General features: G+C 46.2%; 1 protein-coding gene across 1 annotated transcript; it reads left to right on the plus strand.

The window, feature by feature from the left end:
- Window positions 1-7,540: 7,540 nt before the first annotated feature.
- Window positions 7,541-10,037, plus strand: LOC144596096 (gamma-crystallin M2-like). The gene is made up of 2 exons (XM_078404260.1): window positions 7,541-7,639; window positions 9,762-10,037. The coding sequence occupies exons 1-2, from the start codon at window positions 7,541-7,543 to the stop codon at window positions 10,035-10,037; spliced, it is 375 nt and encodes a 124-aa protein (XP_078260386.1).
- The last annotated feature ends 6,194 nt before the right edge of the window (window positions 10,038-16,231 follow it).

The following is a 16,231-nucleotide window of genomic DNA, read 5'->3' on the forward strand; positions in this document are numbered from 1 at the left end:
GTACCCAGTCACAATACCCAGTCACACACTACCCAGTCACACACTACCCACACACTACACAGTCACACACTACCCAGTCACACTACACACACACTACCCACACACTACCCACACACTACCCAGTCACACTACCCACACACTACCCAGTCACACTACACACACACTACCCACACACTACCCACACACTACCCAGTCACACTACCCACACACTACCCAGTCACACTACACACACACTACCCACACACTACCCACACACTACCCAGTCACACACTACCCACGCACTACCCAGTCACACACTGCCCAGTCACACTACCCACACACTACCCACACACTACCCACACACTACCCACACACTACCCACACACTACCCACACACTACCCACACACTACCCACACACTACCCACACACTACCCACACACTACCCACACACTACCCACACATTACCCACACACTACCCACACACTACCCACACACTACCCACACACTACCCACACACTACCCACACACTACCCATACACTACCCAGTCACACACTACCCACACACTACACACACACTACCCAGTCACACACTACCCACGCACTACCCAGTCACACACTGCCCAGTCACACTACCCACACACTACCCACACACTACCCACACACTACCCACACACTACCCAGTCACACTACACAGGAAGGATGAGAGCTTAAGAGGGGTGACATTGCCAGGCAGTGGGAGCACTCAGAACAAAACCACCCTGTACATGGACAATGTCGCCGTCTTCTACTCAGATCTACGGTCGGTCACAGATTGATCAGTATCTCCGACCAGTTTGAGGTGGATCAGTGAGACAGAGGACGGCAGTCACGGTGGCGCAGCGGTAGAGTTGCCGCCTTACAGCGATTGCAGCGCCGGAGACCCGGGTTCCATCCCGACTACGGGTGCTGTCTGTACGGAGTTTGTGCGTTCTCCCCGTGACCTGCGTGGGTTTTCTCCGAGATCTACGGTTTCCTCCGACACTCCAAAGACGTACAGGTTTGTAGGTTAATTGGCTTGGCAAATGTAAACAATGTCCCTAGTGGGTACAAGAGTGTTAATGTGCGGGGATCGCTGTGGCCCGGTGGGCCGAAGGGCCCGTTTCCGCGCTGTATCTCTAAGCTAAACTAAAAGTAAATTGCGTGAAGAGTGAGGCCATGCTCTTTGGCAACTGACCTGACTGATCTTCCATGCCCTTCCTGTCATTGAAGTCAGATTACAGATAGTTCAAAGGTCTCCAATGGGTAGATTGGAGGTCAGGACCGCACTCGGGATGATGGGAGGATGGTTCAGTTGCCTGATGAAAGCTGGGAAGATATTGTCACTGAATCTGGAGATATACGTTTTCAAACTTCTGTACCTCTTGCCTGATGGGAGAAGATGGAGTGACCGTGGTGAGACCGGGGTCCTTGATTATGTTTGCGGCCTTGCTGAGGTAGCGTGAGACGTGGATAGAGTCAGTGGAGGGTCAGGCAGCATCTCTGGAGAGAAGGAATGGGTGACGTTTCAGGTCGAGACCCTTCTTCAGTTGCCAACTGGCACATTCCAGACTGCAGGAGTACGTGCTGAGAGACATCGAAACAGAAAATAGGTGCAGGAGTAGGCCATTTGGCTCTTCGATCCATTCAATATGATCATGGCTGATCATCCAAAATCAATACCTCGTTCCTGCTTTCTCCCCATATCCCTAAACCCCAAGAGCTAAATCTAACTAACTCTTGAAAACATCCAGTGAATTGGCCTCTCTGGGTGAAAAAGTTTTTCCTCATCTCAGTCCTAAATGGCCTACCCCTTATTCTTAAACTGTGACGCATAGTTCTGGACTCTGGTTCTGGACGACTGGTTCTGGACTCCCCCCAACATCGGGAACATTTTCCTGCATCTACCCTGTCCAATCCTCTAAGAATTTTAAATGTTTCTATAAGATCCCCTCTCATCCTTGTAAATTCCACACTGAAGTTCGGTGCAGCCGACTTGAAGTGGGAGAGGACATTGTTGCTGGACTTTGAGGGGCTCACTGCTGGGGACACCCACCAACAAGGGAAATTGTATCGCTCCAGAGCTCCACATGCTACATGTTTAAAAAAGGGAATTGCTAACACTGCTGTGTGTAACACGAGCAATATTAAATATAATGACACCAGAAATGTATTAACATTTTTGCACGGTTTTGGTTTTCCACATTTCTTTTGCAAAATAAACTATTTTTGAAATAAACAATTGTCCATTTCTTATTTCCACCCCAAATATGCATAGTTGAACCATTTAGGGACATCTATTATCATACTAACTTAGCCACTGCCACGCCTGGAAGAAAACATAGAAAACATAGAAAATAGGTGCAGGAGGAGGCCATTTGGCCCTTCGAGCCAGCACCGCCATTCATTGTGATCATGGCTGATCATCCACAATCAGTAACCAGTGCCTGCCTTCTCCCCATGTCCCTTGATTCCACTAGCCCCTAGAGCTCTCTCTAATACGTGTCACAGGTCTCCAAGTAATAATCTTGTTGTTCACTTGACAATGCACTAGATAATCCAACCAGCCCATCAGGAGAGCATGGAAAACAATGGATTATCTACAATCGTAGGCCTGGTGTCTATGTTCCATAGAGTCATAGTGTATAGGAGAATGGGAAATTGCCCATGTTGCCCAAGTTGTCTTTCTGGGCTAGTCCGGGCCTATTGGCTACTGTCTAATCCCATTTGCCTGTATTTGGCCATTATGCCTCTGAACCCTTCCTTTCCAGAAATGTGTCCAAATATTTGTTGAAAGTCATAATTTTGTCCACTACTGTAACCTCCTGTGGCACGTCATTCCAGATGTGGGCAACATCTGGGCAACCCCCAGAGTGGAAAAGCTCCCCGATATCTCTCTTAAATCTCTCCCCCCTCTCACACAAAGCCCATTCACTCTAGTTTTAGAATCCTCGACTCTGTGAAAAAGGCAGATTCCAATTCATCCATGCTCCTCATATTTTTGTCTATATTTGAGTAAGGTCTTGCCTCAACCTCTTTCACTCTTATAAAGTACTAGTCTATCCAACTTCTTCCTGTAACTGAAGCCCAGTAACATCCCGGTGAAAATTTTCTGCACCCTTTCCAACTTAATGACAACCGTCTTACAGTTGGGTGTCCAAAACTGCACACAATTTCACTCCAATTAAAGGATTAAAGAACGTTCTTTTAGGAAAGAGATGGGGAGAAATTTCTGTAGTCAGAGGGTGATGAATCTGTGGAATTCATTGCCACAGAAGGCTGTGGAGGTCAAGTCAGTGGACATTTTTAAGGCAGAGATAGATAGATTCTTGATTAGTACAAGTGTCAGCAGTTATGGGGAGAAGGCGGGAGAAAGGGGTTAGGAGGAAGAGGTAGATCAGCCATGATTGAATGGCGGAGTAGACTTGATGGGCCGAATGGCCTTATTCTACTCCTATTCCTTATGACCTTATGACTTATGGCAACACAAAGATCGGGTAAGACAATCAAGACTTTATTAAAGAGTGTCAATTACAGTGATCACTGAGAGTATTCCCATAACAAACATCCATCTGCTCCTTATATCCACAATTTTCCTTTGATGTGTTGTTTACTGTAGCAGTTACTTAAACATGTTGCCTTCTTCCGAATGGACTTATAACAATTATAATTCATACACATCCAAAAGACAGGTCAATAAATGCACCGCAATTCCACATAAATTAGAGAACACGCAGATTGACCAAAATTTGTCATTGTGATCTCTGGACTTTGTCTCTGGAACTGCCACACCACAATCCTGAGAACTAGGGTTGCCAACTGTCCCTTATTAGATGGGACATACCGTATTTTGGGATAAATTGGTTTGTCCCGTATGGGACCCTTGTCCCATATTAGGCCCGGACAGCGCAGTAGGCCCGAACACTGTAGGCCCAGACACTGTAGGCCCGGACACTGTAGGCCCGGATACTGTAGGCCCGGACACTGTAGGCCCGGACACTGTAGGCCCAGACACTGTAGGCCCGGACACTGTAGGCCCGGACACTGTAGGCCCGGACACTGTAGGCCCGGACACTGTAGGCCCGAACACTGTAGGCCCAGACACTGTAGGCCCGGACACTGAAGGCCCGGACACTGTCTTTGAAATCCAGGACAAAGTCATATTTCATCTTCTGTAAAAAGGATCAGCAATAAAAATGTGTTAATAATAGAAACATAGACATAGAAACATAGAAAATAGGTGCAGGAGTAGGCCATTCGGCCCTTCGAGCCTGCACGGCCATTCAATTTGATCATGGCTGATCCAACTCAGTATCCCGTACCTGCCTTCTCTCCATACCCCCTGATCCCTTTAGCCACAAGGGCCACATCTAACTCCCTCTTAAATATAGCCAATGAACTGGCCTCAACTACCTTCTGTGGCAGAGAATTCCACAGATTCACCACTCTCTCTGTGAAGAAATACTTTCTCATCTCGGTCCTAAAAGACTTCCCCCTTATCCTTGGAAACATAGAAACATAGAAAATAGGTGCAGGAGTAGGCCATTCGGCCCTTCCAGCCTGCACCGCCATTCAATATGATCATGGCTGATCATCCAGCTCAGTAACCTGTACCTGCCTTCTCTCCATACCCCCTGATCCCTTTAGCAAAAAGGGCCAAATCTAACTCCCTCTTAAATATAGCCAATGAACTGGCCTCAACTACCTTCTGTGGCAGAGAATTCCACAGACTCACCACTCTCTGAGTGAAGAAATGTTTTCTCATCTCGGTCCTAAAAGACTTCCCCCTTATCCTTAAGCTGTGACCCCTGGTTCTGGACTCCCCCAACATCGGGAACAGTCTTCCCACATCTAGTCTCTCCAACCCCTTAAGAATTTTATATGTTTCTATAAGATCCCCCCTCAGTTGTCTAAATTCCAGCGAGTACAAGCCTAGTCTATCCAGTCTTTCTTCATATAAAAGTCCCGCCATCCCAGGGATCAATCTAGTGAACCTTCTCTGTACTCCCTCTAAGGCAAGAACATCTTTCCTCAGATTAGGAGCCCAAAACTGCACACAATACTCCAGGTGCGGTCTCACCAAGGCCCTGTACAACTGCAGTAGAACCTCCCTGCTCCTAAACTCAAATCCTCTTGCTATGAATGCCAACATACCATTCGCTTTCTTCACTGCCTGCTGCACCTGCATGCTTGCTTTCATTGACTGGTGCACCATGACACCCAGGTCACGTTGCATCTCCCCTTCTCCTAATCGTTCACCATTCAGGTAATACTCTGCTTTCCTGTTCTTGCCGCCAAAGTGGATAACCTCACATTTATCCACATTATATTGCATCTGCCATGCATTTGCCCACTCGCCTAATCTATCCAAGTCACTCTGCAGCCTCCTAGCATCCTCCTCGCAGCTAACACTGCCACCCAGCTTCGTGTCATCCGCAAACTTAGAGATGTTGCATTCAATTCCCTCGTCCAAATCATTAATATACACTGTAAATAACTGGGGTCCCAGCACTGAGCCTTGCGGTACCCCACTAGTCACTGCCTGCCATTCCGAAAAGGACCCGTTTATTCCTACTCTTTGCTTCCTGTCCACCAACCAATTTTCTATCCACCTCAACACTGAACCCTCAATACCGTGTGCTTTAAGTTTGTACACCAATCTCCTATGTGGGACCTTGTCGAAGGCCTTCTGAAAGTCCAGATATAACACATCGACTGGTTCTCCCTTATCCACTCTACTAGTTACATCCTCAAAAAATTCTATAAGATTCGTCAGACATGATTTGCCTTTTGTAAATCCATGCTGACTTTGTCCGATGATTTCACCACTTTCCAAATGTGATGCTATCCCATCTTTAATAACTGACTCTAGCATTTTCCCCACTACCGATGTTAGGCTAACTGGTCTATAATTCCCCGTTTTCTCTCTCCCTCCCTTTTTAAAAAGTGGGGTTACATTAGCTACCCTCCAGTCCTCAGGACTACTCCAGAATCTAAGGAGTTTTGAAAAATTATCACTAATGCATCCACTATTTCTGTGGCTACTTCCTTAAGCACTCTGGGATGCAGCCTATCTGGCCCTAGGGATTTATCTGCCTTTAATCCATTTAATTTACCTAACACCACTTCCCGACTAACCTGGATTTCCCTCAGTTCCTCCATCTCATTAGACCCCCGGTCCCCCGCTATTTCCGGCAGACGGTTTATGTCTTCCTTAGTGAAGACAGAACCAAAGTATATGTTCAATTGGTCTGCCATCTCCTTGTTCCCTATGATCAATTCACTTGTTTCCGACTGCAAGGGACCCACATTTGTCTTAACTAATCTTTTTCTCTTGACATATCTATAAAAGCTTTTGCAGTCAGTTTTTATGTTCCTTGCCAGTTTTCCCTCATAATCTATTTTCCCTTTCCTAATTAAGCCCTTTCTCCTCCTCTGCTGGTCTCTGAATTTCTCCCAGTCCTCTGGTATGCTACTTTTTCTGGCTAATCTGTATGCTGCATCTTTTGTTTTAATACTATCCTTGATTTCCCTTGTTAGCCACGGATGCACTACCTTTCCTGGTTTGTTCTTTTGCCAAAATGGGATGAACACTTGTTGTAGTTCATCCATGCGACCTTTAAATGCCTTCCATTGCATGTCCACCGTCAACCCTTTCAGCATCAATTGCCAGTCTATCTTGGACAATTCACGCCACATACCCTTGACAATTCACGCCTCATACCCTCTGCAGCCATCCTTAAACTATCCTTAAACCATACTTAAACTGTGACCCCTTGTTCTGGACTTCCCCAACATCGGGAACAATCTTCCTGCATCTAGCCTGTCCAACCCCTTAAGAATTTTGTAAGTTTCTATAAGATCCACCCTCAATCTTCTAAATTCCAGCGAGTACAAGCCGAGTCTATCCAATCTTTCTTCATATGAAAGTCCTGCCATCCCAGGAATCAATCTGGTGAACCTTCTCTGTACTCCCTTTATGGCAAGAATGTCTTTCCTCAGATTAGGAGACCAAAACTGTAAGCTATGCTCCAGGTGTGGTCTCACCAATTTGGCCCAGAACATTTAAACAGAGTCAAAGCAGAATGAAAAAGGATCTGAGGTCATCTAAAAACCTGAATCAGGGGCCTTTGTCTGCCGTGCTAGAAGGTTTTATGTTAACTTTGTCTTTTAGCTGATATATACTACTGAAACCATTAGAATAACAAAGGTATTTCCAACAGTGGCATTTTGGTTCAGCATATAAATACCCTGCTGCATGAGGCAGAGTTGTATACAGGTGGATCTCCAGTCTGAAGCTCAAAATGGGAAAGGCAAGACAGCCCCCCATGTGTTCAGGATTTGCCAATAATGTTTCAACCAGATGAAAAATAATAACTCACCTGTTTAATTTCCCCACAGATCATCTTCTACGAGGACAGGAACTTCCAGGGCCGGCACTATGAGTGCAGCACTGACTGTGCTGATCTGTCTCCTTACTTCAGCCGCTGTAACTCCATCCGTGTGGACAGTGACTGGTGGGTGGCGTACGAGAGACCCAACTACATGGGGTACCAGTATGTCCTGAACAGGGGGGAGTATCCTGACTACCAGCGCTGGATGGGATTCAACGACAACATCAGGTCCTGCCGCAGTTACCCTCAGGTGAGTGGAAGACACGTAAACTTTAATGTACTGTAACTCCGTTGTGTTGGGACCTGTTAACAATGTTCTTTCTTGGAGAATAATCTCCATCACTAAACTATTTTTTATATCAAAGTTAAGGTTTTTATTGTTCTTCCTTTTTTCTGTCGTTCGTGACTTTAATCTTCCTGATTTATGCTATTTCAAATTTTGGTCTAAGTTTGAAATGAAGCATGAAACAGCAGGCTTCACTAAAACACTTCTCGCTTCTTAGCTGGGGCTTCTCTTCTGAAGAAGGGTCTCGACCCGAAACGTCACCCATTCCTTCTCTCCAGAGATGCTGCCTAACCCGCTGAGTTACTCCAGCTTTTTGGGTCTATCTTCGGTTTAAACCAGTTCCCTCCTACACACATCTCTTTAAACGTTGCACAAGTGTTTATTGCATTCATGTGGAGTTTTCACATTTGGGGCAGATTTAACTGGCATTTCCCTTGGCATGGACAGTACTGGGTGGGTTTGTACTCTTGTCATGGACATGCAGAGCTGCAAATATTGTCCTACAAATACTATTTTGGATGGGCTTTTAGAATTAGCAAGTGTTGAAATTATTTGAAATTATTATGCCATCTAACCCTTGTGCCATTCTGCTTGGAACTAAATCAAAGCTTCTATTCACTAAATAGACTGAATCTAAATAGCAGATTCCCCCCGATTCCCAAGATAATATTGGAATACAGGTCCTTCCCAGGTAATGGATGCCTGATTTATGTGCAGCCCCTCTACATTGATGTGTATAGGTGTGTTGAGGAGTGTTACAATGCACAACACAGCATAGAAACATAGAAAATAGGTGCCGGAGTAGGCCATTCGGCCCTTCGAGCCAACACTGCCATTCAATGTGACCATGACTGATAATAGACAATAGACAATAGACAATAGGTGCAGGAGGAGGCCATTCGGCCCTTCGAGCCAGCACCGCCATTCAATGTGATCATGGCTGATCATTCTCAATCAGTTCCCCGTTCCTGCCTTCTCCCCATACCCCCTGACTCCGCTATCCTTAAGAGCTCTATCTAGCTCTCTCTTGAATGCATTCAGAGAATTGGCCTCCACTGCCTTCTGAGGCAAAGAATTCCACAGATTCACAACTGTCTGACTGAAAAAGTTTTTCCTCATCTCAGTTCTAAATGGCCTACCCTTTATTCTTAAACTGTGGCCCCTTGTTCTGGACTCCCCCAACATTGGGAACATGTTTCCTGCCTCTAGCGTGCCCAACCCCTTAATATTCTTATACGTTTCGATAAGATCTCCTCTCAAATTCCTTCTAAATTCCAGTGTATACAAGCCTAGTCGCTCCAGTCTTTCCCGTTCCTGCTTTCTCCCCCTATCCCTTGGCCCTAAGATCTATATCTATCACTCTCTCGAAAACATCAGGATACAACTCAGTGTTGTTGAGAGAACTGGGATGGATCTGCAGACAGTGGCTGGGCAACAAAGCTTCTTCCACTTGCTGGAAATTTGGTTGACAGCAATATCCTGAAGGTTGAATTAAACACCCTAGTTGCCCTTGGTTGGCCTATGTTTCCTTTAAATATATTACCTGCTCCATCACCGATGTGAACTGGTTGCATCGAGATGGCTCCCGGTCGAAACATGAGAGGATCTGTAATGATTGATCCTTTAAAGCTCGAAGAAGTCATCTCTTTCTATATTCGGTTTGGGATGCCTTTCGCCATTCCCAGGTTCGGCAATGAAAGCTTCCACTTCCTTCTGAAAGCTCGCCAAAGCATTTCAAATATCTGGACAATACAACCTGAGAACCATTAATAGTGTTCTAGTTGTAATCTTACTGATAATCTATGCACCTTCGAGAAAACAATAACGGTTTACAACATTTCCAAATTCCTTTCAATTTTATCTTAGAGGTTTTGCGTTTAATGAATGAATAATAATCCACTGTCAAATGCAACTTAGCTTCTATCTCCATTGATGTATCATTATTCTGGATTGTCCACTTATTGAATGCTCCTGGGCTTAGATCTCACCTGCAACTGTAATAACCTAACGGGAGATAGATACAATCACGAGCATAAATAAAAATCCTTTTTGCCGAATGCTTTGATTTGTTGCCTTTCCATTCCAGTACCGAGGGAGCAACTACAAGATGAAGATTTACGAGAGGCCTGACTTTGGAGGGCAGATGATGGAATTCATGGACGACTGTCCCTCCGTCTACGATCGTTTCCGTAACCGTGACATCCACTCCTGTCACGTGATGGATGGTTACTGGACCTTGTATGAACAGCCCAACTACAGAGGCCGACAGTACTTCATGAGACCCGGAGAGTACAGGAAATACAATGACTGGGGCGGCTACAACTCCACCATCGGGTCCTTCAGGCGCATGAGGGACTTCTAGATTGTTGCCCGAAAATATGAATTTGTCATGTTGAAGTATTTCTGAAACACAAATAAAATGCTACTCACTTGATTTTATTTTGGTAATCGCCTCATTGATAACTCGATTTCCATGAAAAGTGGTGGGAATGATAATCCTAATAGGAAGTTGCATATCCTGCCAGATCGATGATGCATTTCCTAGCCCCCCCCCCACCCCCTCCCCTCCATTTCAATGGTCGCATTGGTCACGGGTGTCCAATGAAATCTGAATTACACTTCTCAAAGGGGAGTACTATTAGTTTGGTATAGTTTATTATTGTCACGTGAACCGAGGTACATTGGCAAGTTTTTAGTTTGTGTGCTACCCAGTCACAATACCCAGTCACACACTACCCAGTCACACACTACCCACACACTACACAGTCACACTCACTACCCACACTCTACACAGTCACTACCCACACACTACCCACACACTACACAGTCACACTCACTACCCACACTCTACACAGTCACTACCCACACACTACCCAGTCACAACTACCCAGTCACACACTACCCACACACTACACAGTCACACTCTACACAGTCACTACCCACACACTAACCAGTCACAACTACCCAGTCACACACTACCCAGTCACACACTACCCACACACTACACAGTCACACACTACCCAGTCACACTACCCACACACTACCCACACACTACCCAGTCACACTACCCACACACTACCCAGTCACACTACACACACACTACCCACATACTACCCACACACTACCCAGTCACACACTACCCAAGCACTACCCAGTCACACACTGCCCAGTCACACTACCCACACACTACCCACACACTACCCACACACTACCCACACACTACCCACACACTACCCACACACTACCCACACACTACCCTCACACTACCCACACACTACCCACACACTACCCACACACTACCCACACACTACCCACACACTACCCACACACTACCCACACACTACCCAGTCACACTACACAGGAAGGATGAGAGCTTAAGAGGGGTGACATTGCCAGGCAGTGGGAGCACTCAGAACAAAACCACCCTGTACATGGACGATGTCGCCGTCTTCTACTCAGATCTACGGTCGGTCACAGAGTGATCAGCATCTCCGACCAGTTTGAGGTGGTTCAGTGAGCCAGAGGAGGGCGGTCACGGTGGCGCAGCGGTAGAGTTGCCGCCTTACAGCGAATGCAGCGCCGGAGACCCGGGTTCGATCCCGACTACGGGTGCTGTCTGTACGGAGTTTGTACGTTCTCCCCGTGACCTGCCTGGGTTTTCTCCGAGATCTTCGGTTTCCTCCCACACTCCAAAGACGTACAGGTATGTAGGTTAATTGGCTTGGCAAATGTAAACAATGTCCCTAGTGGGTGTAGGATAGTGTTAATGTGTGGGGATCGCTGGTCGGCGCGGACCCGGTGGGCCGAAGGGCCTGTTTCCGCGCTGTATCTGGGAAGTCAGGACCGCACACGGGGTGATGGAAGGATGGTTCAGTTGCCTGACAAAAGCTGGGAAGGTACTGTCACTGAATCTGGAGATATACGTTTTCAAACTTCTGTACCTCTTGCATGATGGGAGAAGATGGAGTGACCGTGGTGAGACCGGCCCTTGATTATGTTTGCTGGGGTAGTGTGAGATGTGGGTAGATTCAGTGGAGGGTCAGGCAGCATCTCTGGAGAGAAGGAATGGGTGACGTTTCATGTCGAGACCCTTCTTCAGTTGCCAACTGGCACATTCCAGACTGCAGGAGTATGTGCTGAGAGACATCGAAACAGAAAATAGGTGCAGGGGTAGGCCATTTGGCTCTTCGATCCATTCAATATGATCATGGCTGATCATCCAAAATCAGTACCCCGTTCCTGCTTTCTCCCCGTTTCCCTTGATTCCATTAGCCCCAAGAGCTAAATCTAACTCTCTCTTGAAAACATCCAGTGAATTGGCCTCTCTGGGTGAAAAGGTCTTTCCTCATCTCAGTCCTAAATGGCCTATCCCTTATTCTTAAACTGTGACGCATAGTTCTGGACTCTGGTTCTGGACTCCCCTCAACATCGGGAACATTCTTCCTGCATCTACCCTGTCCAATCCTATAAGAATTTTATATGTTTCTATAAAAACCCCTCTCATCCTTCTAAATTCCACACTGAAGTTCGGTTCAGCCGATTTGAAGTGGGAGAGGACATTGTTACTGGACTTTGAGGGGCTCTCTGGTGGGGACACCCACCAACAAGGGAAATTGTATCACTCCAGAGCTCCACATGCTACCTGTTTAAAAAAGGGAGTCCCTAACACTGCTGTGTGTAACACAAGCAATATTAAATATAATGACACCAGAAATGTATTAATATTTTTGCACGGTTTTGGTTTTCTACATTTTTTTTGCAAATAAACTATTTTTGAAATAAACAATTGTCCATTTCTTATTTCCACCCCAAATATACATAGTTGAACCATTTAGGGACATCTACTATCATACTAACGTAGCCACTGCCACGCCTGGAAGAAAACATAGAAAACATAGAAAATAGGTGCAGGAGGAGGCCATTCGGCCCTTCGAGCCTGTACGCACCGCCATTCATTATGATCATGGCTGATCATCCACAATCAGTAACCCGTGCCTGCCTTCTCCCCATATCCCTTGATTCCACTAGCCCCTAGATCTCTATCTAATATGTGTTATAGGTCTCCAAGTAATAAGCTTGTTGTTCACTTGACAATGCACTAGATAATCCAACCAGCCCATCAGGAGAGCATGGAAAACTATGGATTATCTACAAATCATAGGCCTGGTGTCTATGTTCCATAGAGTCATAGTGTATAGAGAATGGACAATTGCCCATGTTGCCCAAGTTGTCTTTCTGGGCTAGTCCGGGCCTATTGGCTACTGTCTAGTCCCATTTGTCTGTATTTGGCCCATTATGCCTCTGAACCCTTCCTTTCCAGAAATGTGTCCAAATATTTGTTGAAAGTCATAATTTTATCCACTCCTGTGGCACGTCATTCAAGATGTGGGCAACATCTGGGCAACCCCCAGAGTGGAAAAGCTCCCCGATGTCCCTCTTAAATCTCACACAAAGCCCATTCACTCTAGTTTTAGAATCCTCGACTGTGAAAAAGGCAGATTCCAATTCATCCATGCTCCTCATATTTTTGTCTATATTTGAGTAAGGTCTTGCCTCAACCTCTTTCACTCTTATAAAGTACTAGTCTATCCAACTTCTTCCTGTAACTGAAGCCCAGTAACATCCCGGTGAAAATTTTCTGCACTCTTTCCAACTTAATGACAATCGTCTTACAGTTGGGTGTCCAAAACCGCACACAATTTCACTCAAATTAAAGGATTAAAGGATGTTCATTTAGGAAAGAGATGGGGAGAATTTTCTGTAGTCAGAGGGTGGTGAATCTGTGGAATTCATTGTCACAGAAGGCTGTGGAGGCCAAGTCAGTGGACATTTTTAAGGCAGAGATAGATAGATACTTGATTAGTACAAGTGCCAGCAGTTATGGGGAGAAGGCGGGAGAAAGGGGTTAGGAGGGAGAGATAGATCAGCCATGATTGAATGGCGGAGTAGACTTGATGGGCCGAATGGCCTAATTCTACTCCTATTCCTTATGACCTTATGACTTATGGCAACACAAAGATCGGGTAAGACAATCAAGACTTTATTAAAGAGTGTCAATTACAGTGATCACTGAGAGTATTCCCATAACAAAGATTCATCTGCTCCTTATATCCACAATTTTCCTTTGATGTGTTGTTTACTGTAGCAGTTACTTAAGCATGTTTCCTTCTTCCGAATGGACTTATAACAATTATAATTCATACACCTCCAAAAGACAGGTCAATAAATGCACCGCAATTCCACATAAATTAGAGAACACGCAGATTGTCCAAAATTTGTCATTGTGAACTCTGAACTTTATCTCTGGAATTGCCACACCACATTCCTGACAACTAGGGTTGCCAACTGTCCCTTATTAGACGGGACATACCATATTTTGGGATAAATTGGTTTGTCCCGTATGGGACCCTTGTCCCATATTAGGCCCGGACGGCGCTGTAGACCCGGACACTGTAGGCCCGGACACTGTAGGCCCGGACACTGTAGGCCCAGACACTATAGGCCCGGATGCCACTCTAGGTCCGAAAACAGTAGGCCCGGACACTGTAGGCCCGGACACATTAGGCCCGGACTCTGTCGGCCCGGACATTGTCGGCCCAGACACTGTAGGCCTGGACACTGTAGGCCTGGACACATTAGGCCCGGACACTGTAAGACCGGATACTGTAGACCAGGACATTGTAGGCCCGGACACTGTAGGCCTGGACACTGTAGGCCTGGACACTGTCGGCCTGGACACTGTAGGCCCGGACACTGTAGGCCCGGACACTGTAGGCCCGGACACTGTAGGCCCGGACACAGTAGGCCCGGACACTGTAGGCACTGACACTGTAGGCCCAGACACTGTAGGCCCGGACACTCTAGGCCCGGACACTGTAGGCCCGGACACTGTAGGCCCAGACACTGTCGGCCCGGACACTGTAGGCCCGGACACTGTAGGCCCGGACTCTGTAGGCCCGAAAACTGTACGCCCAGACACTCTAGGCCCGGACACTGTAGGCCCGAACACTGTAGGCCCAGACTCTGTAGGCCCGGACACTGTAGGCCCAGGACACTGTCTTTGAAATCCAGGACAAAGTCATATTTCATCTTTTGTAAAAAGGATAAGCAATAAAAATGTGTTAATAATAGAAACATAGACATAGAAACATAGAAAATAGGTACAGGAGTAGGCCATTCGGTCCTTCATGCCTGCACCGCCATTCAATATGGTCATGGCTGATCATCCAACTCAGTATCCTGTACCTGCCTTCTCTCCATACACCCTGATCCCTTTAGCCACAAGGACCACATCTAACTCCCTCTTAAATATAGCCAATGAACTGGCCTCAACTACCTTCTGTGGCAGAGAATTCCACAGATTCACCACTCTCTGTGTGAAAAAATACTTTCTCATCTCGGTCCTAAAAGACTTCCCCCTTATCCTTAAACTGTGACCCCTTGTTCTGGACTTCCCCAACATCGGGAACAATCTTCCTGCATCTAGCCTGTCCAACCCCTAGAGAATTTTGTAAGTTTCTATAAGATCCCCCCTCAATCTTCTAAATTCCAGCGAGTACAAGCCGAGTCTATCCAGTCTTTCTTCATATGAATGTCCTGCCATCCCAGGAATCAATCTGGTGAACCTTCTCTGTACTCCCTCTATGGCAAGAATGTCTTTCCTCAGATTAGGAGACCAAAACTGTACGCAATGCTCCAGGTGTGGTCTCACCAATGCCCTGTACAACTGCAGCAGAACCTCCCTGCTCTTATAATCAAATCCCCTCGCTATGAATGCCAACATACCATTCGCTTTCTTCACTGCCTGCTGCACCTGCATGCCTACTTTCAATGACTGGTGCACCACGACACCCAGGTCTCGTTGCATCTCCCCTTTTCCTAATCGGCCACCATTCAGATAATAGTCTGCTTTCCTGTTCTTGCTACCAAAGTGGATAACCTCACATTTATCCACATTATACTGCATCTGCCATGCATTTGCCCACTCACCTAACCTATCCAAGTCACTAATGCCACGACTAGGCTGCCCATGGAGGCACCTTCAGCACTTGTTCATGAACATTTGGCCCAGAACAATTAAACATTGTCAAAGCAGAATGAAAAAGAATCTGAGCTCATCTAAAAACCTGAATCAGGGGGCATAGTCTGCCGTGCTAGAAGGTTTTATGTTAACTTTGTCTTTTTGCTGATATCTACTACTGAAACCATTAGAATAACAAAGGTATTTCCAACGGTGGCATTTTGGTTCAGCATATAAATACCCTGCTGCATGAGGCAGTGTTGTATACAGGTGGATCTCCAGACTGAAGCTCAAAATGGGAAAGGCAAGGCAGCTCCCCATGTGTTCAGGATTTGCCAATAATGTTTCAACCAGATGAAAAATAATAACTCATCTGTTTAATTTCCCCACAGATCATCTTCTACGAGGACAGGAACTTCCAGGGCCGGCACTATGAGTGCAGCACTGACTGTGCTGATCTGTCCTCTTACTTCAGCCGCTGTAACTCCATCCGTGTGGACAGTGACTGGTGGGTGGCGTACGAGAGACCCAACTAC

Source organism: Rhinoraja longicauda, chromosome 8 (genome assembly GCF_053455715.1).
Source record: "Rhinoraja longicauda isolate Sanriku21f chromosome 8, sRhiLon1.1, whole genome shotgun sequence".
NCBI lineage: Eukaryota > Metazoa > Chordata > Chondrichthyes > Rajiformes > Arhynchobatidae > Rhinoraja > Rhinoraja longicauda.